The sequence below is a fragment of the Eubalaena glacialis genome, chromosome 3 (genome assembly GCF_028564815.1).
Source record: "Eubalaena glacialis isolate mEubGla1 chromosome 3, mEubGla1.1.hap2.+ XY, whole genome shotgun sequence".
NCBI lineage: Eukaryota > Metazoa > Chordata > Mammalia > Artiodactyla > Balaenidae > Eubalaena > Eubalaena glacialis.
Genome location: NC_083718.1, coordinates 188,065,902 through 188,088,574, shown reverse-complemented (window position 1 = coordinate 188,088,574; position 22,673 = coordinate 188,065,902). Strand labels below are relative to the sequence as shown.

At 56.1% G+C, this 22,673-nt stretch overlaps 1 protein-coding gene across 4 annotated transcripts in view; it reads left to right on the top strand.

Moving 5' to 3' along the window:
- SPSB1 (splA/ryanodine receptor domain and SOCS box containing 1) overlaps positions 1 to 21,803 on the top strand; it is a 68,971-nt gene extending 47,168 nt beyond the window's left edge. For 3 of the 4 annotated variants that reach the window (XM_061185012.1, XM_061185015.1, XM_061185014.1), the window contains exons 2-3: positions 10,756 to 11,598; positions 19,775 to 21,803. In XM_061185012.1, coding sequence (XP_061040995.1) covers positions 10,905 to 11,598; positions 19,775 to 19,902 — 822 coding nt within the window. In that variant the 5' untranslated portion in view covers positions 10,756 to 10,904 and the 3' untranslated portion in view covers positions 19,903 to 21,803. Of the gene's footprint in view, positions 1 to 8,860; positions 8,896 to 9,577; positions 9,716 to 10,755; positions 11,599 to 19,774 lie in introns of those variants that run through there. The other variant, XM_061185013.1, reaches the window with a different exon arrangement.
- The last annotated feature ends 870 nt before the right edge of the window (positions 21,804 to 22,673 follow it).

Sequence of the window (22,673 nt, the reverse complement as noted above, 5' to 3'; positions counted from 1 at the left end):
TGGGGAGCCCCCTTCCTGCCTCCTCGCATCACCCCCACGTGACCAGCTGGTGCCGTGGGAATCTAGCACCCGGACCCTTCCACTTGCCTGGAGGTTCAGGGTGAATTTATCCACCACCTGTGGGCTTGCTGAGCCCCCTCCTCCCCGCCTTGTCGAGTTATCAGCCCCGGTGTTCAGGACTTTCCAGGTTGACAGGATTGGAGGAGGAAGACCAGCAACCTAAAAGAGGAAGTTCCTGCAGGCTATTGTGGCTTTAAAGGATATTTAAGTCCTTTTTTCACCAACCGGCCTGTGAGGCCCAGGGATTTAACTCTCCCTTGGCATCCTGTTGAGTTCCGTGAAATCCCACCCAGGATATGGTGATTAGGTTGCACTAGGAGACACACTGCCCCATTCCTTTTAGAATCCTGTCCAAGTTCATTGGCTGTGGTCCCTTCAAGGTCCAGTTGACAAACCTTCAGCCCAGCTAGTTGCGCAGAAACTCCTGAGCGCCTTCAGACCCCACGGTCAGTTCCAAGATCGGGAAGCCTTTTGGTAGGTTACTTTCACATGTGATTTTCTTCTTCGAAAAATGGACAGTGGGGTGGGGGGTTCTGAGGGCCCAAGATTTTGAGGGTGATGAGAGGAGAGGTGGCTGTGAAAATGAAAAGAAACACGGGACTTCCCCGGTGGTCCAGTGGTTGGGACCATGCTTCCGTTGCAGGGGACATGCGTTCAATCCTTGGTCGGGGAACTAAGATCCCGCAAGCCACACGGCGTGGCCAAAAAAAAGAAAAAGAAAAGAAACGGCTCTAAGGCCAGCCTGTTAGGGAGAAATTCTTAACCTCCCACACACGACCATGATTACAGTCGAACAACCCAGATGTCCTTCTATAAGGGAAAGTTACCAAAATTGTGATAATGGAATATTATGCAGCTACTAACGCATAAAATTGATGTAGGAGCTAATATATTACGGCTTGGAAAAAGTGTGTGTGGTGTGATCCTTTGCTATAAGTGGACGGTCCCTGTATCTGCACTTGATTGGGAGGGGGACACTTTTAATTTATACTGTATACATTTCTTTGAGATTTCTTATGAGCATGTATAACATTTGAAATATTTCAAATCAAGATAGAACAAGAAATTTTTTTAAATCGTGGTCATCAATCCAAGCCTGTCAGTTCTCACTTAATGTGGATTTGAGATTCCAAAATGTTGAGCTATAATTCCTTTAAACCAGCAGTGTCCTAATGCCCTGGAGGGTTCATTAGTATGCAGACTGCTGGACCCCACCCTCAGCGTCCCTGATTCAGGAGGTGAGGGCTGGGGCCCAAGCCTTTGCGTCTCTAACGGGTGATGCTGATCTGCTGATCCGGGGACCCCACTTTGAGAACCACTCCTGTGAACCTGTTTGCAACAGAGCATCCCTACGGCCTCTCCCCACTGTAGACGTTTTACGGGACTTCTGCCCCTGCTCTTGACCTAAAGGGTTTACGTTATTTAATGGGGTTTGAGAGGTTGTACGACCACAGGTGGCTTTGCTGGAGCGGTGGTCTCACACCATGGGACTGGGCTCCTTGGGCCACCCTGTGAGGCCTTAACTCGCACCTGTCTTGGTGTTCCCTGGCTGAGTGCACTTGGCATTTGGCATTTGGCACTCTTGCACTTGGCATTCAAGATTCCATCCTTTTTTTTATCTCCTCATGTTAAAAGGAGGCAGGAGGGGGCAGGGAGCAGCATGTATTAAGCACCTACTGTGTACACCCGATGCTGTGTTGAGTGCCTTAGCTACCCTGAATGCTGCCCTTGCCCCTCCTTTTACACCCCCGCGTGGTTTGAGAGCATCACCTGGGTCTGCCGGGTGGGATAAGGGGACCCGGGCCCCTCTACCTCTCTGTGAACTGATTCCTCTTGCGGCCTTACGTGTCTCCCTGGCCTCCCTCCTTCTCATTCTTCCTGAAGGGATGTGGGGTGACCCACATGACCACTCTCAGAGGTGACCTTTCCCAGTTGGCACATTCCGCTGAAAGAGGCCAGAGTGTCACCTGCTCCCACTCAGGCCTCCAGGCCCTAAAGCCTGGGCGTGGCCAGACTTTGTTCCAGGGACCCTTGATGGAGGCCAGCGGCTGGTGGAGTGAGCGGGTGAGCGAGCATCCTGGGGGAGACCAGGGCCTCCAGAGAGGACCCTTGTTTCCCTGTGGAGCCTTCTCCAGGCGCCCACCTCGGGGAAGGTGAGCCCCACTTTTCTCGGGACCGGAGTGAGCTCACTGGGGCCACCAGGCCACCCGGGGATTGTAGGCTTCTGCCACCAGCCAGGTGGGGTGAGGAAGCACCTGCATCCCTGAGCCTTTCCCCTTGGGCACCCATGGGCTCTCCCTCAGAGGTGGCCATGGCACTGTCCTCCGTGCTGCCTTCCTGCCCCCTTCCACGGGGCCCCCCAGCTCCTGCATGGACCAGGCAGGCCCAGTGTGATGGGCCACCCAGCCTGAGCGAGGTTGGGGGTCACCATCTAGACTTCGTTCCCGCTGCCGCTCGAAGGCACATCTGCTGCTGTCTCAGAAGGTCGCTGTGTGTCATTGTGTGTCACTCAGCTCCCTCCAAAGAGCAGAGCTTCTCATCTGAACAAAGCACAGGCCGTTGCCGTTATAACCTTGACTCGGCTGCAGCCGTGACTTTTTTTTTTTTAATTTTTAGTCTCTGAATGAATGTTGATGCTATTTCCCAGGGACAAGGCTCAACTGATTCGAGCCCTTTCTGAAAGTGCCGTGAGTAATCTGGGTCCTTCCGTAGGTGTTTACGGCAGGTGCATTTTTTGGTCTTTTGAAGTCAGAGGCTAGAGCTCCGGCCCGTGTGGGATTTTCTCTCCAGAATCACTTTTCAGAACTTTCCAGAAAGGCCAGTACTTTTGGTTGATTCTAGGGGCAGACACTGACTTTTACATCCCTGCTTGAGCAAGAAGACAGCTTTCCTGGGTCTTCCCGGGCATCCCTCCTCAAGGGATGGGGTAGGGTTAGGGCAACCCCATGGCTCTTGTCCTCTGGTTGGTGGCACCTTGGCCGGGGCTCCGTGGCCAGGCTGCACGGAGCACGCCCACCCTGGGCGCTCCCACCACCGAAATGTGTTGCGGAGCCCCGGCTGATGAAGCATAGAACCCTAATATGCAGGCTGCAGAAGTTGCATCCGGATCTAATAACCTATCGCTCGGGCCTGCTTCTCTTGCAAAACCCTGGGCTGCAACCAGCGATGTGTGAGGTGGGGAGGCGGAGGGAGGGAGCTTATTTGATCTGCAGGTGAAAGGAGGCTTTATAAATAGGTCACCTTGTTCCACATCCTGAATTTTATTCTTTCCCCATCTTGGGTCGAAACAATGGTTTTACTGTTCTGGGGTCAGTCAGACGCACTGAGGGGGAACTGAGCTGAAAGGGGGTGAGTGTACGTCTGCCGCTCCTCAGTGGCCGCCTCTGTGTGTCCCCTGCTCCCCCACCCCTGTTCCATCCATTTGTCACCGGTCACCTTGGACGTGTCTCCAACAGAGGGTATTGCTCGTTCAACAAACCTTTTTTTTTTTTTTTTTTTTAACAACAAAACAAAAGGATAATTTTTAGTAGTTCCAGGGCCAATTGATCCGAACGTGCTTTTTTGGAAGGCGGAACTGCGGAGCTGTGGCCTTAATTGAAGGGACAGCGTCAAGTTACGGGCAGGTGCTGAGTGAGCTGTCCCAGCTGAGCCAAGGTTGGCATTCTTGCCCCCTCCAGCCTCTGCTCCCCCCGCCCCACCCCTGCCGAGGTCCTCCGTCCTCACCTCCCCTCCTGGCCTTGGCGGGACACAGAACCACATACAGCTGCCAGGGCTGGGTTTCCCGTCTGAGCACGGAGCAGTTCTTTTCTTGCTTGGGGCCCACGGAGACAGAGAGCTACCCCCTTTTTGCTGGGAAAATTAAAATTTGTGATGTGGAAACAGTGTAATTAGAAGTCTTAGGAGAACTCGTTATAGAAATACTGTCCCCTTTGGGGATGGCCCCAGAGCTGTAGCTGGGAATTCTCGTCCTTTTATTTTAAATGCCCTACTGTCTCCATGTGTATCTTCCTGGGTAAATTAAACATTTATCCTGTGCTTGCTTTATAAGAAGTGACACACGCGGAGAGCCTGTAGGAACAATTGCTCTGGGGACAACTTGTGCTTGTGACTGTAGTGCGTTCAATCAGTATTTTGCAGCCTTTTTATTCTTTTTTCTTTGTTTAAACATTATTTTCATTGCAAAAGGGAATACATGCATTAAAAAATTTTTTTTCAATTCAAAAAGTCCTTAAAGTGAACGCATCTTTCCTCCCGCCCCACCCTCCAGGACTAACCGTTGTGGAAGGTTTGGTGTTTATCCTTCTAAACCTTTCTCTATGCCTACAGACAAACGTGCACAGATAGCATCTTTTAAAAATTCTGTTCTTACAGACATGGGATCGTGCTCTGCATGGTGTTCTCCGATTTGCTTTTTAAAATCTAACAACGTCGTGTTATATTTTGTGTTAAATCAGCACATCTGAGGGGCTACCTCCCTCTCTCCAAGGCTGCTGGAGTTCATGGTGCAGTGAGCATCTTTGCCCACATGTCCCTGGGCAGGGCTGTAGGGTTTTGTAGACCAGACCCCTGGAAAGTTGGTCGGTGGGTGATTGCGGCGTATTTTACACCCGGATGGGGACTGCCACATGGCACCTGCACACCGAGAAGCGTGTCCCACTTGGGGTCTCTCTGGGATACACGCCCACACCTGTACACAAATGGCCTTTTCCCAACATCCTTTCCAGTTCCCCTTAACCTTTGTTAACCCTGTGCATCCCACAAGGCTCGCTGGTCCCCCGTCACCCATAGAACTCTGCCAGCATCACTTTTCCCTGTGACTTGCATAGTGAAAGCCGTGGGTGTATCCAACAGGAGTTCTCCACCACATGTGCCCAGGAGACACGGATATGAGCATACCCTTCCCTCCCCCTTCAGAGAGAATCACTGCCTTAGGTCATTAAAGGCTGGGTGCCCTTCACCCAGCCCACTGTTCAGACCGGCAAACAGTGCGCTTCGGGGGTGTTTCTTACTCCTCCCCACCCTCTGGGGTTCACTCTCCAATCCTGGGCTTCCTGCCCTGCACGTCTACTAATTCTGGATCTGGTTGTCCCTCCCTCCGAGGGCACAGAGAGGCCACCTGGAGGAGCCCAAGAAACTAGAGGGAAGGTGGTTTGTGAGGCTTTGGTCTTCCTTCCTGTGGAGAGCTGTGGTCCCCAGCAAACCCTCTCTGAAGCGGGGCTTTGGGGTAGGAGCACGGGTCCCCGGACCCTGAGCAGAGAGCACTTAAGGGGCTGCCGGCGGCAGCCGCGGAAGGAGGTTCATCCGCTTAGAATTCCATTGTGGACGGGTGGCTCTGGTGGATTCTTGGGGACACTGCATGGAAGGCTTTTGCCCGTTAGAGGGTCCAAGTGGCATCCCTTTTCACAGTGAACCATGAACTGACCTCTGACCCAGTGAGGATGATGTGTGTGGCGTTGGGGGAGAAGGGGGTTCTCGGTACGCGGAAAGTGTCCAGCCAAGTCAAGCCATAGGGCTTCGCAGACGTCCCTCCCCCTCTGTCCCGGAGCTTTTGATCTCATTCACTCTATTGAAAGTAAATGCAAAATCCGAGAAGCCTTGCCAAGCTTCTAGGGTGTGTGTGTGTGTGTGTTACTCATTTGTACACACGTATTCTTGGTCCTGGTTGAGATACTCATGCTGCTGTATTTGACGAGGGTAACGACCCGCCCACCAAGCACGACAGCCCCCTGTCCCGCCGGAGCCCGGGGCATGCTGGTGTCTCTCCTCACCCCTTTCTGGGTATGGCATCGGTCTTTGGGAAGCACCAGGGGCTGGAACCTTGTTTGCAGCAACCTGTCCCTGCAGCCTCAGGGACTGAGGACAGTGAGAACAGTGTCTTATTGGGGCGATCAGAGGTTGGGGGGCAGGACTTTGTTGTCTGAGGGTTGGCTTGAGGCAGCCGTGAGGAGGAACGGGCGGATGTGATCTTAGGAACACGTAGCTAATGTGTAATGCTTTCTGGGAAAGAGCACTGCCATCAAGGCACTGAAGGGGAGTGGGGACCACTGGCCATGGCGCTGCCTGGACCTCCTCGCCTCCCTCCTGCTCCTTAGCCCTGATGCCACCACAGCTGCTGGAGCTCTGAGTGCGCACACACACACGTGTGTGTGTGTGTGTATGTGTGTCTGCGTGTGACTGGCGGGGAGTGGTGGCAGCAACAAGGCCACCTCTGTCCCCCACTTCTCTCTTCCAGCCCCGCAGGGCAATACACGGCCACCCCCTCCGCCCCCTCTGTGGCTTTGCTTCTCCCGGGTGGGGATGAGCGCTGGGTCCTCCCACCTTCTGGGGACTCACCAAGGACCTGCTGAGCCAGCCCAGGCCCTGACACTCCTGTAGCAACTCTAGGCCCTGCAAAGCCTGGACATCTGCATTTATGTCTCAGACGCAGGAAAGGGGGCTGGTCCCGGAGCCGGGGCCTGTACTGCTTCTCCCACTTCCTACCTGAAGTTTGGTGCCCACCGGGGACTCCCGCCTTGGCCCGGCATTAACGGGATCTGCACAGGCCAAAACAGCATCTCCATCACTTGGCACCTTTGGGTGATGTAACCCACTTCCCCTCCCCCCTGCTCCCACCCCCCGACCTTCATGTCCAGGTATTTTAGCGAGAGTGTCAGCAGTTTTGCTTGGGTTTAGAACAGGGATCAGTAAGCTATGGCCCCTGGGCCAAATCCGGTCCCACTGTCTGTTTTTATAAATAAAGTTTTATTGGAACATAGCCATGCCCATTCACTTACATATTGTCTAGAAAGCCTAGAATATTTATCATCTGGCCCCTTATTTGCTGGCCCCAGCTTAGAAAGGACCTTAAACTTGATCTGCTCTAGCTCAGCATTCCAAGCACTTGGGTCTGGCCCAAAGACAGCGTCCATCTGTAGGACCAGGTATGGTGACCAAGAAGATGGCTAACAGTGATCTTCATTCAGTGTACGGAGCACGGTCTAAAAATAAAAACAAAAAAGTGAAAATGCCAGTTTTCCAGGTCCTCTTGGGAACATTGTCTCAGCTGAGTCTTAGGTAAGCGTGGGACACCCATCTTACAGAGGAGCAAACTGAGGCTCAGAAAAGCTCAGGACGAACCCTAGGCAGGGAAGGCCGAGGATCGGAAGCTGGGGGCGCAGGGCTGTTGGAGGAATGATGCAGGGTCAGGTGGTGAGGTTGGGGTGGAGCCTGGAGGGGAGCGCACTGCCAGGCCACAGTCCCCAGAAAGAGGGCTAGTGGACCTCCGCGGCCACATTTGGAAGTAGACGGAAAGTGGAGGACAGCTGGATGGCTTTAGTGGCCTTGCGTGGCAAGGAGGTGGCTGTGTATGGACAGCGGGAGGTGTTGGCCTGGACACAGGGTGGGGTTGGGCAGGTGACAGGTGAGTCAAGAGTAGCCCTAGGGTTGCCACAGTGATTGACCACCTAGGAGGTGACTCAGATGGCAGGATGGCCCAGGAACAGCAGAAGGGGTGGCTCACGTCCCTGGCTAGGCCTCAGGGTGCCCTCGTGCGGGAGTGGTCCCGAGATGCTGCAGGCATCTTTGCCTGCCCTCTCCGCCCCCTCTCCCCAGCCTCTTCCTCCCAGGGACCCCCCTCTGCTCAAGGTCACATGGTCCAGGGGCCAGAAGGGCTCCCCCCCTTGGATGGTTCCCAACATGGGGGACCAGGAGGGTAGGAGATTAACACAAGGGCCATGTAAGTAAACCTGCTTGGCAACCAGGAGGTAGAATCTCAGAAAGGGAAGAAGCTGGTGGAGCTCACCTGGACAGACAGCCGACAAGTCACTGTGAGGTTACGTTGTCTTTTCTGACCCCGTGTTCTGAGGCTGGACTGACCTTGCTGCCACGAGATTCCTTTTCACCTCTGTCTTGTGCTTTCCTACTACAGTGATCCCTGTGTAGGGCCCTTAGTCTGGCTCAGGGGTTGGCCGATACCTGCTGGTCTGTTCTTGTAAATAAAGTTTTATTGGAACTCAGCCAGGCTCACTTATTTATGCATTGTCTGTGGCTGCTCTCGTGCTACAGGCAGAGTTGAGTAGTTGCACAGAGACTGTTGGGCTCACAAAGCCTAAAACATTTACTAGCTAGCCCTTGACAGAGTTTACTGCCTGGTCCAGCTGAAGTAGGAGTTATATGTGTGCACAGGCCCAGATTTACTGGCCCATGAGCCCCTCTCTCCCTCTCTTCCCTGCTCGTCCGCCACCCCTTCAACCCTCCACCCCCCAACCTCTGACTTGTCCCCAACCTCCCTGTGGTCCTTCTCCGTTCCCACCCATTTCTCTCCAAGTATTTTAAATTAACGTGTTGGCAGGACTTTTCTCCACCACCTTCCCTTCGCACACAGCCCACCTGCCCCGGGTCTCCTCTCCCCCGACCCCCAGCCTCCCCGTCAGTTTTCCCACCTGTTCCCATGGGTCGTGGGTAGAGTGGGATCTTCAGTGCCATGAGATTCTGGGAGAGAGGTCCTTCCTGCTGTGAGGCCAGAGCCAGCCGACAGGACGGCGACAGACTGCTTCACTCCAGGAAGCGGTAAAATGAACTCTTCAGATATTAATTCCCTCCTTGTCCTCCCAGAGAGCTGACCTGTGTCCCCACGGGGTCCTGCACAGAGAGGTTGCTGGGCACCAGCCAGAGTGGGTATCCAGACAGAGATGGGTGCTTCTGACTTTGAGATCTGCCTTGGACCAGCTTTCCCCCGGCTCAGAAAGATGCTGTTGGGGAGGCGTGGAAGAGGGGGGTCAGGGAAGGCCAAGCAGCCAGTCTCTGCAGTTACCAGGACCGCGTTTCCACACCAAAACCCAGGCTCTCCGCATCCTGGTAATCAGGCCCCAGAGCCACGGATGCCCGCTCAGCAGGGCCCTGGGGGGAGTCCTGGAGGTTTCGATGGCTCTTGAGAGTTGATGGGACTGAAAGCTTGAAATTGGGATTGTCCTGGGAGTTCTAGGTCGTGAGGTCATCATATCCACAGAACTTTCCAGAACCAGGGTGGTCTCCCGGCCGCCGAGGGACCCCTCAGCTCTGTACTGCTTTGCAAACATTTGACACGAGGGGTCCCAGCCCCTCTCTGAAGCAGTGCCCACGAGGGAGCCTCTTGTTCCACACCACAGAGGGGAGGGCGAGAAGGGTGACCCGCCCACTGAGGTAAGGAGGTCCGGGCCAAGGGCTCCCACTCGGGTGTCTGCCGAGAGCCAGTCTCCAGGGGCCCTGGCCACCCTGAGGACGGCGTCTCACGGGGTCTCTTCCCAGCTGAGAGGAAGGCATCTCCAGGGCAGCCAGAGAGCAGACCGGCGTCCGGCCCCGCGCAGGTCCCGCCCCTCCTCCTGGCCCTGCTGGTGCCTGGGCGCCCGACAGGGAGGCCAGTGGTCCCAGGTTCCCAGATTTCCTGCAGCCGGTCCCTGCCCTCATCCCCCGGCAGGCGCTCTGTCTTCTGCCACAGTGGGACAGCAACACACCCACTGCAGCCCCTACACTGGGCTCCTTTGTTTTCTCCTTGTCCCAGGCACCATCGTGCTCCTTGGAACAAGTGACCCTGTGATGCTTCTCCAGCAGCCAGGCGCCGATGGCCTCTCGCCCAGCTCCTCTGTGTCCCCGTTTGGTCATGTTTATGTAGCCAGGAGCCTGCCTGCTCCCTTGTCTGGTCAGTCCTGGGAGCCCATCGCCCCCAAACCAGGCAGCCAAGAGTCCCTTCTGCGGGCCGGGGGCTGGGGTGGGGTCCTGATGGCGGGAACCACCTTCTCTCTTGAGTGAGGCCCGGGAAACCCAAGTAGCTCGTGATTTTCCCTTCTCCAAGGCGGACACCGGGGACAGGCGTGGCAGGGATGGCCAGAGTCCTGTCCATCGCACATTTCAGCCCCTCCTCCTGGGGCTGCCGACACAGAGGACGACGGACGGATGCACTGAGATCTCTCCTCCAACCCAAGGCTCCGACTTCCCTTAAAGGAGCCAAGGGATGGTGTAGCCAGGGCAGGAGTGAGGCATCTTGGAGTGGGACTTCCTCCCCAGATGGGCTGTGGGGACCTGAGGGGCCGACCATTAGCTGCAAGTTGAAGAGTGTGGGCGGGAAGGGGTGGCCGTCTATGAGTTGGTCCAGAGCTACCGGGGGTGAGAGCCTCTGTGCTCACCCGACTCGGGGCCAGCTGGGGGGTTGCTGCGGCCTCAGGGACTGCTGATCAGGGGCTTTATGCGCACTGGGGTTCCCTTCCGTAGTGGGAACCGGTGGTACGTCTTCGGAGGCGGCTGTGCCGGAAGAGAGAGGGACTGAGAGGTGGCATCTCAAACAGCTTCTTCCCCTTGCTTCGACCAGGAGAGATGCCCACTGCGTTGGGCTGATGTCGGCATCGGGCCAACTTGGCCTTCTGCCCTGAGAAACCGTGATGAGGTATTTGGTGAGCCTCGGGCTGGGCACCCGACACAGTTACGAGTAGTGCCCGCCCCAAGTCCGCCTGTCCACGCAGACCGTCAGGTGGACGGCCTCCCTCCTTTATGCCAACCTAGCTGCGGGGACAGAAGGGAATTTCACTCTGTGCCGAGGCTCTGGCCTGCCCGGAATCCGGTGTGATAGGAGCCCGGAAGGCAGACTGCTGGGACGTGCCGGCGTGATACGAACCGAGTTAATTTCTCCCCTTCTCTCCGCACCTCCTGCTCACTTGGCCTCCTGTTTCTCCTTCCATCCACTAGGCAGTACCAGATGCTCCACACCGGGCAGAGGCCGCCTAGCAAACTCCCTTAGGAGTGCCGTCCAGGCCTGATTGGAAAACTGGAGAAGAGGCCCCGTCATTGATGAGTTTGCCTTGGGCGTTGGTGACCAGGTGAAACGGGAGGCCGACATGGGTCAGAAGGTCACTGGAGGTATCAAGACGGTGGACATGAGGGACCCCACGTACCGGCCCTTGAAGCAGGAGCTCCAGGGTCTGGACTACTGCAAGCCCACCCGCCTGGACCTGCTGCTGGACATGCCCCCCGTGTCCTACGACGTCCAGCTTCTCCACTCCTGGAACAACAATGACCGCTCGCTCAACGTCTTTGTGAAGGAGGACGACAAGCTGATCTTTCACCGGCATCCGGTGGCCCAGAGCACAGACGCCATCAGGGGCAAAGTCGGGTACACGCGGGGGCTGCACGTGTGGCAGATCACGTGGGCCATGAGGCAGCGCGGCACCCACGCCGTGGTGGGGGTGGCGACGGCAGACGCCCCCCTGCACTCCGTGGGGTACACGACACTCGTGGGGAATAACCACGAGTCCTGGGGCTGGGACTTGGGGCGCAACCGGCTCTACCACGACGGCAAAAACCAGCCGAGCAAAACGTACCCAGCCTTTCTGGAGCCGGACGAGACGTTCATTGTCCCTGACTCCTTCCTCGTGGCCCTGGATATGGATGACGGGACCCTGAGCTTCATTGTGGATGGACAGTACATGGGAGTAGCTTTTCGGGGACTCAAGGGCAAAAAACTTTATCCCGTAGTGAGTGCCGTCTGGGGCCACTGTGAGATCCGCATGCGCTACTTGAATGGACTTGACCGTAAGTGTCCTCTGCTCTGTCCGAGGTGGCAGTGTCCCTGGACTCCCTGTGTCCCCTTTGGTCCTCGCTGGGCCCAGCTAGAAGTTTACAGTTGTTGAAATTTAAATGTCTTTAAGTAGACATCCCAGCATTCAGATCCTCAGAGGCGACTCTTGCCTACCTCTGGTTAAGTGAGGATTTCTAGCCAGAGTCTGCAGATTACATGGCAGCATCTTGTGGACGAATGGATGGATGGATGGGTGGATACGTGGGTGGGTGGATGGATGGATGGATGGATAGGTGGGTGGATGGGTGGATAGATGGATGGATGAGTGGATGGATGACTAAAGGAGTGAATGGATGGGTGGATGGATGGATAGAAGGATGGATGGATGGATGGATGGATGGATGGATGGATGGATGGATGGATAGGTGGGTGGATGGATGGATAGATGGATGGATGGATGGGTGGATGGATGGATAGGTGGGTGGATGGGTGGATAGATGGATGGATGAGTGGATGGATGACTAAAGGAGTGAATGGATGGGTGGATGGATGGATAGAAGGATGGATGGATGGATGGATGGATGGATGGATGGATGGATGGATGGATAGGTGGGTGGATGGATGGATAGATGGATGGATGGATGGGTGGGTGGATGACTAAAGGAGTGAATGGGTGGGTGGGTGGATGGATAGAAGGGTGGATGGATGGATAGGTGGATGGGTGGATGGGTGGATGGATGGATGGATGGATGGATGGGTGGGTGGATGGATGAGTGGATGGATGACTAAAGGAGTGAATGAATGGGTGGGTGGATGGATAGAAGGGTGGATGGATGGATGGATGGATGGATGGGTAGGTGGGTGGATGGATGGATATGTGGATGGATGGATGGGTGGATGGATGGGTAGGTGGGTGGATGGATGGATATGTGGATGGATGGATGGGTGGATGGATGACTAAAGGAGTGAATGGATGGGTGGGTGGATGGATGACTAAAGGAGTGAATGGATGGGTGGGTGGATGGATAGAAGGGTGGATGGATGGATGGATGGTTGGATAGGTGGGTGGATGGATGGATGGATGGATGGATGGATGGATGGATGGATGGATGGATAGGTGGGTGGATGGATGGATAGGTGGGTGGATGGATAGAAGGGTGGATGGATGGATGGATGGATGGGTGGATGGGTGGATGGGTGGATGGATGGATGGGTGGGTGGATGGATGAGTGGATGGATGACTAAAGGAGTGAATGGATGGGTGGGTGGATGGATAGAAGGGTGGATGGATGGAAGGGTGGATGGATGGATGGGTGGATGGATGGTCTTTGATAAACATGGTTTGTTTCTGGTTGACCTGCCTCCAGGTTTGATCTGCAGTTGACCACATTCTAGCACAGTAACCAGCGTATTATTGATCTGGGTTTTGCAGCTTTGGGGGCACTAGGGCCTCTCACATAAATGAAAGCCAATGGCCTCTCATTCATTAGACAGGTTTAGGGTCTTTCCTGGTGCTGGAGGCTTCTGAGTGGGCTCCTTTGGGACACAGTCCCCTGCGGGGGGGTTGTTCAGTTATGATGTCAGGAGGCCTTTGGAGAGGAGAACATGGATTAGAAACAGGCTGAATCAGCGGCAATTTCCACCTGTCCCTTTGGAAAAGGGAGTGGCCTTTCTCAGACCACGTGTGAAAATAGCCTACCTGTGGCAGCACTGCCCTGGTTTGGGAAACGGAGGGCTCTGTGGCTTTGTCACAGCCAGGCGGGGCATTTCCTCACCTGTGCAGCCAGCACCCTAGGTCCTGGGACTCCTGGCAGGGGCGGCTAGGTGTGCATCCAGCACGTAACCTCTCTGAGGAGGTAACCTCAGACCTGGTCTAGGGAACCGGCAGGGCGAGTGCTGTGGGTCTTGTCTCTCCAGGTGACAGGGTAGAAGGTCCACAGCCACATCTGCCCTGTGTGGGGATGGGCAGGGATTGGAAGCCCCAGGACCTAGGGTCTCAGGGGACCCTGCCTGCAGCTCTGTCTCCCTCTTCCCAACAGAGAGTGACCACGGCCCCAGGGAGTTTAATGCCCATTGTGTGCCGACACATGGGTGAATTGTTGGGTCCGCTGCCTTGTTGCCAGGCCTCTGAGACTGTTGGCCTCTACAAGAACAGGGCAACCCTGTCCCCTCCGGAAACAAGGCCATCAGTGCCGGGGGTTCACACGACTTCACTGTTTACATGCCCAGCTCCAAGGCAGAACACAGAGCCCGGAGTGGCTGGGAGGGGGCTGGGGCCTGTTCCCCCCGTGGCAAGTCAGGGCACGAGCAAGCAGAACTGTTCCCATGCCGAGTCAGGACAAGGCTCAGCCGCAGTTCTCTGGAAACAGTCCTGGAGGCCCAGACGGGCGTGATCAGTAGATGCCCTGTCAGCTCTGCGTAAGATGGGAGGTCAGATGCTTTCGCAATTTTTCTTGTTTGGGAAACTTAAAAGGGGGTTGAGGGGGAGAGGAGTAGCATGGGCATACACTACGAGAGGCTACCCCTGAGCTGGACCCGGGGCGGGGGGGACCTGGAAGTGCCCAGAGGCTTGGGCCCCCTCGACACTCTTGGTTACTGATGAAGATGCCCCTCTCTTCCCACCATAATGCCAGGCAGTGCCGGGGCCCCCTTGGCTTCTCGCCTCCCCGCTCCTGGTCAGACATGAAAGAGCCCCAGTCTGCACTGCTGGCTGACTTTGGAGGATCCGGATGGGAAACCCCGTGAGGGTGGGGCAGGATCCCCAGCCACTCAGGATGTTAGATCTCATGTCCTAGAAGGGTCACTCTGACTCCTGTGTAGAAATGGACAGTGGAGGCAAGAGTGGCCGCCGGGAGGTCAGGGAGGAGCCATGACGGTTGTCCAGGGGGAGAGGTGATGGGGGTGAGGGCCAGGGTGGGTGCCGTGGATGTGTCACTTCCCCGTGGATGCGGGGAAGTGACACATCCTGGTGGCTCTGCGGGTCTGGAGACAGGGTCCAGGACATTGGTCAGTGGGGATGGAGCTGAAACCTGCAACCCCTGGATGAGGTCACCAAGGAAAGAAAGGAGGAGAGGGCCGTGGCCAAGCCCTGGGGCGCATCACCGGGTGGACGATGGGGAAGGAGAGGTGGAATAGCCATGGGGCTGGAGGGGAGAGTAGTGGCCTGAGCACCCAGTGAGGAAAGGATACTTCAAGAAGGACACAGTGATGCCAGGGCAAGTACACTCACGGCTGAGACTTGTCCATCAGCTTTGGCAATGAGGTGATCACTGGTGACCTTGATGAGGGTCATCAGGATGGGGTGGGTTCAAAAGCCTGAGGGAGGGGCTGATGTAGAGAGGAGAGGAGGGTGGTGTGGTCATTTCCTGAGGCCACAGGAACAGACGACCGCCAGCTGGGCAGCTTAAAGCAACAGAAATGTGTTCTGTGCCAGTTCAGGTGTCTGAAACCAAGGCTTGGGCAGGGTCGGTTCCTTCTGAGGGCTCGGAGGAGAGTCCGTCCCATGCCAGCACGCCTTGGCTTGTAGACGCATCACTCAGTCCCTGCCTCTGTCATCCCGTGACCTCCTCTGTATCTGTCCTCTTCTTATAAGGGCAGGGCCCATCCTGCTCCAGTATGACCTCTTCTTAACCAATTACATCTGCAAGGACCCTGTTTCTAATAAGATCACATTCTGAGGTTCCAGATGGTCCTGAATTTGGTGTGGCGGGGGGGAGGGGCGGTGCTACTCCACCCACAGCACCTCCCCCTCCCTGTGCTACCACCTGCAGGGGAGACGAGACAGTGACAGACAGAGCCCAGCGCTCAGATGGTGGAGTGTCTGTGGAGTGAAGTCAAGGACGCCCAAGTCCTCTGCCCAGGAGGGTTTCCTTGGCTTTCCACTGCAGCTGAGGAAGGAGGAATGTCAGGGTCCACCCAGGGGGAGCAGCCCGTGACAGGCAGAAGGTCTGACCAGATACGTCTTCTTGGTGTCAGGCCTGGGCCGGGCTTTGCTCTCACAGTCTTGGAGGTGATTCTGACCTGTTAGTGCTCCCTGGGTTGTCTGGAAAGTCTGCTCCCTCCTTCCCCGCCCAGCCCCACCCCACCCCGGGCCGCCAGGTCCTGACCTCAGCAGGGAGCAGCTGTTTGCAGAGCGGGTCATCCGGAGTCACCAGAGGCCTGTGCCCGGCCCCCTCCCCTCCCCCCCGGGTGCTGCGCTGGGCATTTTGTCCTCCCAGCCCGCCTTCCCCGGGACGCCAGGTGTACCCTCCCCCGCAGAGTCTCTGCCCCAGTGCTGGGGCCATGGGCTGAGCTGGCCGAGGCCAGAGCAAAGGCAGCGTGTCCCTGTGTGACCTCCACCACCGTCCAACCACCTCTGATCACAGGCTACTCCTTCTGACTCTTTCTAGGGGCTCAAGACTTCCAGGGCTAAGCCTGCAACCAGAGGGGTTGCTGTGTCATCTTGCTCTTTTCTGGGGCGAAGGGGCAGCGCTGGTCATTGTAGGCGGGGGACAGGGCCCAGCTAGGCCCCTAGGCCTGCCCACCACGCTCCCTGGAGATGCAGGAGGGAAAGGCCTATTTGCAAGCAACAGACTGGCCGTCACCCAAGGGAGAGTCCCTGACCCGTGGGTTCTCCCTCCCTGCTCCCTCCTGCTTTTAATGGCGCCTCCCACTAAGGAAGCATTGCCCTGCAGTTCAGCATTTTCAAATTCTCCCCTTTTTTGGCTCCCAGATACATTTGGTGTGGTTTGTCATGATTGCGGGTTCAGGGAAGGCCCACCTCTTTTCCTGCTTTTTGCCTTGGTGGCCTCCTCCTGGTGTCCTCCCAGCCTCCTGGGATGCCCACACCTGACGCTGGCTCCTTCCTTCCCCCATTCCAGCTGGGCTCTGGGCGAGCTCCTCGTCGGGGGGACTGATCACCCTGCCCTGCAGGGGCTTCCTTCTGGGGGGGGGGAGGTCACATGAGGGCAGCACGTTCTCAGAACTGGGGGGCAGAGAACCAAGCGTGCCCACGTTACCTGACCGGGTGTCAGGCATCCTTCCCCAGTTGGCAAAGACAAGGGGTTGGTGTTTTCTTTTGCTTCTTTTTTGTAAAAACGCCTTGAAGTAAAGGGAAAATACACACAGGTCCCGGGACGGTCATCCTCCACCCACAACTTTCTAGAAAACACTTCTGGAGCGTTTTCATGGCAAGCTGCTTGCAGGAGGGAGCGTAGGGCCAGTCCCGGCAGCTGTGAGGGCGGCGGGCGGGAACGTCGCTGAACCGGGCACTTCCGGGCTTGAGACGTTCATCCTTGACCTCACAGACCCGAAGTTCATTCACAGCCTGTGAACTGGACCCAGTGCCGGGCTCTGGGGCTCCGGCTGGGTTGCAGTCTCTCCGAGAACTGGGAGGTGGCCCCGGCCGTGCGTGTTCAAACAGGCCACCAGGTGGCCGCTTCTCCTGGAGATATGGACGTGGGCGCGTGGCCTCGTCCAGCTGCTCGACCTTCTCCCAGGAATAGCGCCGGCCTCGCTTTCTGGTCCCTGAGCACCACCCCTTCTCATTCATATAAACCATGCGCAGGAGCGGGCACCTGGGCTTCCCAGAGGTGGGCGTGGCGGCCAGAGGCCCCTCGCGCCTCCGCGGAAGAGCGGTGGGCACCGGCCACGTGGATGGAGCCGGATGCACAACCTGCAGCCCCCCAGGCGAAAGGACTGAGGTCGTCGGGGAGGCCTTCTGGGTCCTGTGAGCGACCAACCAAAATCTGTGGGACAGACGTTTTCCCTGGCACTGTGCCCATGTCCGTTTCTGTAGCCTCACGCGCGGTCTCTGCGATCAGACCATGACCCTGGCCATTGCTGTTTTGCCTCCCGCAAGATCAGTGGGGGTGGGGTGGGAATGACCTGCTGTTTAGAAATGTTTCTTCCTGAGGGTGTTGGTGAGTTGACCCGAAACCCATTTAGCCAAGAGGTGGTGATGGGACCTCCCTCTCGGCCCTCCCTCCCCGAGCCCGGCAGGGCTCTCGGGCCACAGGCAGTGGCTCTTGAAGCTTTCTCAAGTGCCTTTGGCCGCCAGGGGAAGCCCCTCTGCCTCCCAGTGGGGGCTGAGCCACATCCTCATGGGAGGAGGTGCCGGAGGAGAATGGAGGAGAGCTTCTGAGTGGAGGAGAGGAGCTGAATTCCCCCCCTCGATTGCTCAGAGGACCACTCACTCCTCAACCACAGGTCCGGCCGAGAGCTGCTGTGAGGCGTCGCTGGCCTTCAGGAGCTCAGCCCATAGGACTCTGGGGAGCCTTTGGTCCACATCCTTCATCTTCCAGCTGGGGAAACTGAGGCCTGGGTGGAGGGAACCATCTGCTCGAGGTCAGGCTGCTGTGCAGGGTGAAAATGAGGGGCCAGATCTGGGGCCACCGAGGCAGGTCGAGGTCCAGTGAAGGAGACCCAAGTCTCTGCGGGCTGGCAGGTAGGATGGATCCCAGCCCAACCCACCAGGTCTGTGGAATCCTTGACCCACAAGATGGAAGGTCATTTAGTTCATCCTCCTGCCTCCAGGGAAGGCCCCGTTTCAAAGCTTTCCATGAAAAACATTTACTACTTCCATCCCATCTCCTGTGACTGCCCATGGGAGATGAAGAGCCATTGTTTGTCTTCTTTTAAAGCCTGGAATTTAGTAAATGCACTATCAAGCCTAAGATGTAATTTTTTTTTTTTTTAATGACAGCTTTATTGCGATATAATTCACATGCCGTGCATTTCACCCATTAAAGCGCATGATGCAGTGGTCTCCCGCATGCTCACAGCTGTGTAGCCATCGCTGCAGGCCATCTTAGAATGCTTTCATCACCCCAAAGGGAACCCCTATTCAGTCGCTCCTCATTTCCCCCAATGCCCCCAGCCTTAGGATTTGGTCTTCAATCACCGAATTTTAATTATTTTATTTTATTTTATTTTATTTTATTTATTTATTTATGGCTGAGCCATGTGGCTTGCGGGATCTTAGTTCCCCGACCAGGGGTTGAACCCAAGCCCTCGGCGGTGAAAGCACCAAGTCCTAACCACTGGACCGCCAGGGAATTCCCAATAACTGAATTTTTAAATGTTATTTTTAATATTCTGAGACACACTGGTGAATATTACAGAACTTTCGTCCACTTTTTATTGGTGGAATGGGATCTCAAGGGAAATGGTGGGGGGTTTCTCAGTTTTTTGGTCTGACCTTTATTTTGTTCACAAAGGAGTTGGGGGAGACCGTGGTTGAGGCCACAGATGCCCTCATTTCACCTCTTTGTCCAGGGCACCGTGGGGGGACCCCAGGCTGTTTCGGTGTGCTCACCTGTACGAGAGCTAGGAGGAGTCAGCTCCAGGAGGTCCTGGTGAGCAGGGCCCACCATGCTCCCAGCAGCCTCCAGGGCCCTGGAGGGCATGACTTTCCGGTTCCTTCTGGAGCTGAGAATTTATCTGAGATGCGAGCTGCACGGAGCCTCTCTTGCAGGAAGCTAGACCCCAGGCCCTCCGGGACACAAGGACAGAGGTGCCCTTACAGGCTGCAGCTAGAAGCCCTTCTCGAATCCAGATTCCTGAGGCAGCTCTGCCGTGAGCTGGGCCCAGACTGCCGGGATTTGGATCCCAGCCTGTAGCCCTGGCAATTCTTTCTCTGCGCCTGAGCGCCCTCAGCTGTAAGAGGGACTGGAGAACAGTCCCCGTGAGCGGTTGGGTTAACACGACACAATTCCCCTCCGAAAGGTCTGCGTGGGGTCTGGTGCTGGGGGTGCGTGCAGGGAGAGTCCATCCTGTGTGCCCCGGATGGACGTGCACTGAGGGGGCCTCTAGTTTGATGGGTTAGAGCAGGGACGGCCTGGCTTGGAATGCTTGCTCCGTGTCCTACCAGCGGTGTGGCCCTGGGCAAGTTATTTGGATTCTGTCCCTCAGTTTCCTCATCGGTAAAATGGGGCTGATGGTCATGGTCTATCTCCCTGTGATTATCAAATCATTCATAATAAACCACTGTGAGGATTAAATGAGGGCTTACAAAGGGGCCTGGTCCAGTGAGTTCTCCGTGTTAGCAACTAATAATTCATATAAAATGTAAAATGAGTTAATCCGGAGTCATCTAATCTGGGCGTTAAAACTAGTATTAATGATGCTATTGCTGTTGTCAGTGTTGTTTGTTCTAGAACCACCTAGAGCTGTGCTAACCCAGTGTCCTCTGTCTCTCCTCGGTCTCCGCAGCTGAACCCCTGCCGCTCATGGATCTCTGCCGCCGCTCGGTGCGCCTGGCCCTGGGGAAGGAGCGCCTGGGTGAGATCCACGCGCTGCCACTGCCCGCCTCCCTCAAGGCCTACCTCCACTACCAGTGATGCTACAGCCGGGACCGCCAGCACGACCGCCCCCACCCACCCCGGTGCCAACTCACTGAGCCACCGCCGCGCCCCGCGCCCCGGACCGGCATCTGCGGCATGGAAGTCCTGCTCTTCCTCCCCAGCCTCCCCGGCTGCCCCGCCGGACACAGACTGCTCTGGACACGGGCCCCTCTGTCCCCCTTCCGGACACTGGCAGAAGTTCCCCGCATGCCGCATCACCGCCCCTTCTGGGAAGAGGACCCGGAGGATAAACTCCTACACTGAGCTCCGATCTGCTCTCGGGGTGGCCTGGGTACTCCCGCACCTGCCGGGTCCCACGGCGCCGAGAGTAGATCCCGGGGGTGCTAAGAGGTGCTTAGATGAGGGCCGGTGCCCGCCCAGCGGGGCAGCCGCGCCGGACGAAGCTCAGGACGTCAGAAGCTCACCGTGGCCACCGAGGCAGAAACCAAACCTGGACCTTCCCCGGGCACGTGAGCACCCAGCATCAGTCCTGGCTGTCGGTGCCCCTGTACCCTGTATTTATTCTTTTAACAATAACAAAAGCCATTATTTATTCCATTTAGAAAGGACAGCTTGTTCGGGTCACCTCTCTCTGGAGTGTTCTGTTGCTTTTCTTCCGCCTGCCCCTCCCTGGGGTGTGTGTGCCTCACCTGGCCTTTTCGCTGGGTCGTGTCTGTCGTGTGTCCCCACGTGGGCACAGGGGTGTCTTTGTTTGGGTCCCTTGACCTACAGTTTCCAGGGGGCTCTGCTCCGAGTGCCCGAGTGGGCCCCTGAGGGGACATCAGCCTCACGTGCAATATGAGTGCCTTGGGGGACCCGTCTGCACGGGCAGTGGCAGCTCCCCGTATCTCTCCAGGCAGCCACCCATCGCTAGGGCTCACCCGTCTTTGCACGTGGTTTTATTTCTTTAGTCTTCTGTGGGGTTTTTCGGTGTGGGTTGGGTTTTGTTTTTGCTTTCCTACCTGAGATTTGCCACGTGCATCCTCGGAAGCTCTAGCTTCCCTGAGGACCACCCGAACCGAGACGGGAGGATGCATGAGTCTTCATCCCCTGAGAGGCCGGGGGCAGGGCGGGGTGGGGGAGACCAGAGCGGAGTTGCATGTCCTAGAAGCCAGTGCAGGTCTCCGCTGGGTGCCCCTGTCCGGGTTCATCACGGTGCCCCAGAGCCGTGAGGTGGGGCAGGGGGGTCGGGGCGGGCAGCCAGCAGGAGAGGGACGCACCCTCCCGTGCACAACTCCCCCATGTAGCAGACCCCAGCACCTGCCGCCACAGTCACCGTTTCTTATGTCTTGAAGTCGACCCTCTTAGAATCTGCCTTCTGTTCATTTCTGTACAGGTACAGTAGATGACTTTATTTGTTTAAAATGTTTAATATATATGCATATATATTTGTCTGTAAGAATTATGTTTTAAACAGCTGCTGTAGGGTACCTTTTAAAAAAAAAAAAAAAGGTCTTCCAGTGGAGTATATTTTTTAAAGCACAAAATTGGTGCCAAGACTGGGTGAGGAATGTAAATTACCCCCTTATTATTTGGAGGTTTTATGTCCCCCAGCGGGTGGGGGGAACCTAACCTGTAAGACTTTTAAAGATTTTCCTCACTCCTGTTTCGGGGTGGGTCATGTTCTGATGAATGTTACACATGAGAGGGTCTCACTTATACAGATCCCAGCCTTATCGCCTTGACCCAGCCATCTCCCACAGACGCTGGACAAATCACCGGGCTCCTTGTCATCTCTCTGCACCTCCCGCCCCCCAGCTCCCTGAACCTCGACCCCACCCTTCTTTCCTCTCAGCCCAGAGCCTTGTGGCCTGTACAGTTTTGAAACTCCCGTTGATATTTTATGATGGTTGATAATAGTCAGTAACCTAATAAAGGAAAGTTTATTAAAATACACAGCCACTTTGGAGTCCCTCTTTGTGCTTTGGGGGAAGGGAAAAGGGCGGGTCCATGGTTTTCAACAGATAATTGGGTGGTTCCCTCCCCGACCCCTTAGCAGAGGGTGGGATGCCAGCTGGAACCCCAGATGGAGGAGGAGGAGAATCCCAGAGGGGTGATCCTAGACCATCCCCATCCTTTTTCAGAAGTTTGTGAGCCTGCACCTCAGAGTAAGGGACTGCTGACCTAGTAGAAGGGATTCTACCCATCAGCAAGTGCCTCTGGCTTGTCGTTGAGTTGACTGGGCTTTTTGGAGCCCAGATGTGGGCTCGGAGCCGAAGCGCTGGGCAATCAGTGGAAGGAGCTGGTCCTTCATTCGTCTTTGTGCCCCCAGAGCCAAGTGCACAAGGATGCTGAGTGAACCCATTCTGCCAGCTGCTGTGGGCAGAGTCCCCCCACTCCACACCCCAGCAGAGAAGACAGGAAATTCTGGCTTAGAGGGTTGGCGAGTGATACAGTGAAGAGTCAAGAGGTTTACTAGATATGATCCGTGACTGGTTTCCAAAGAATTAACGAGTGCATTCAGCTCCCTGTGGGCACTTTTAATTCTAAAGGCATGTCAGGATCTGGTGGTGCTGGGAAAAGTACCCTGGTCTGAGGGCCCAAGACCCGTGTCCCTTTCTCTGAGAGCCTCCTGGCCAGCTTTCCTCAGGCCACCTGCATCAGCACCAGCTGGGAGGTGTTTGTTAAGATGCTCGTCTCAGTGCCCTGCCTGAGATGGACTGAATCAACATTTCTGGGGCCAGGCCCAGGAATGTGCAGTTTTCTCCAGCTCCCCAAGTGACCTTGTCTAAGAGAGTTTGGAGACCACTGTTGGCGACTGTGTCAGC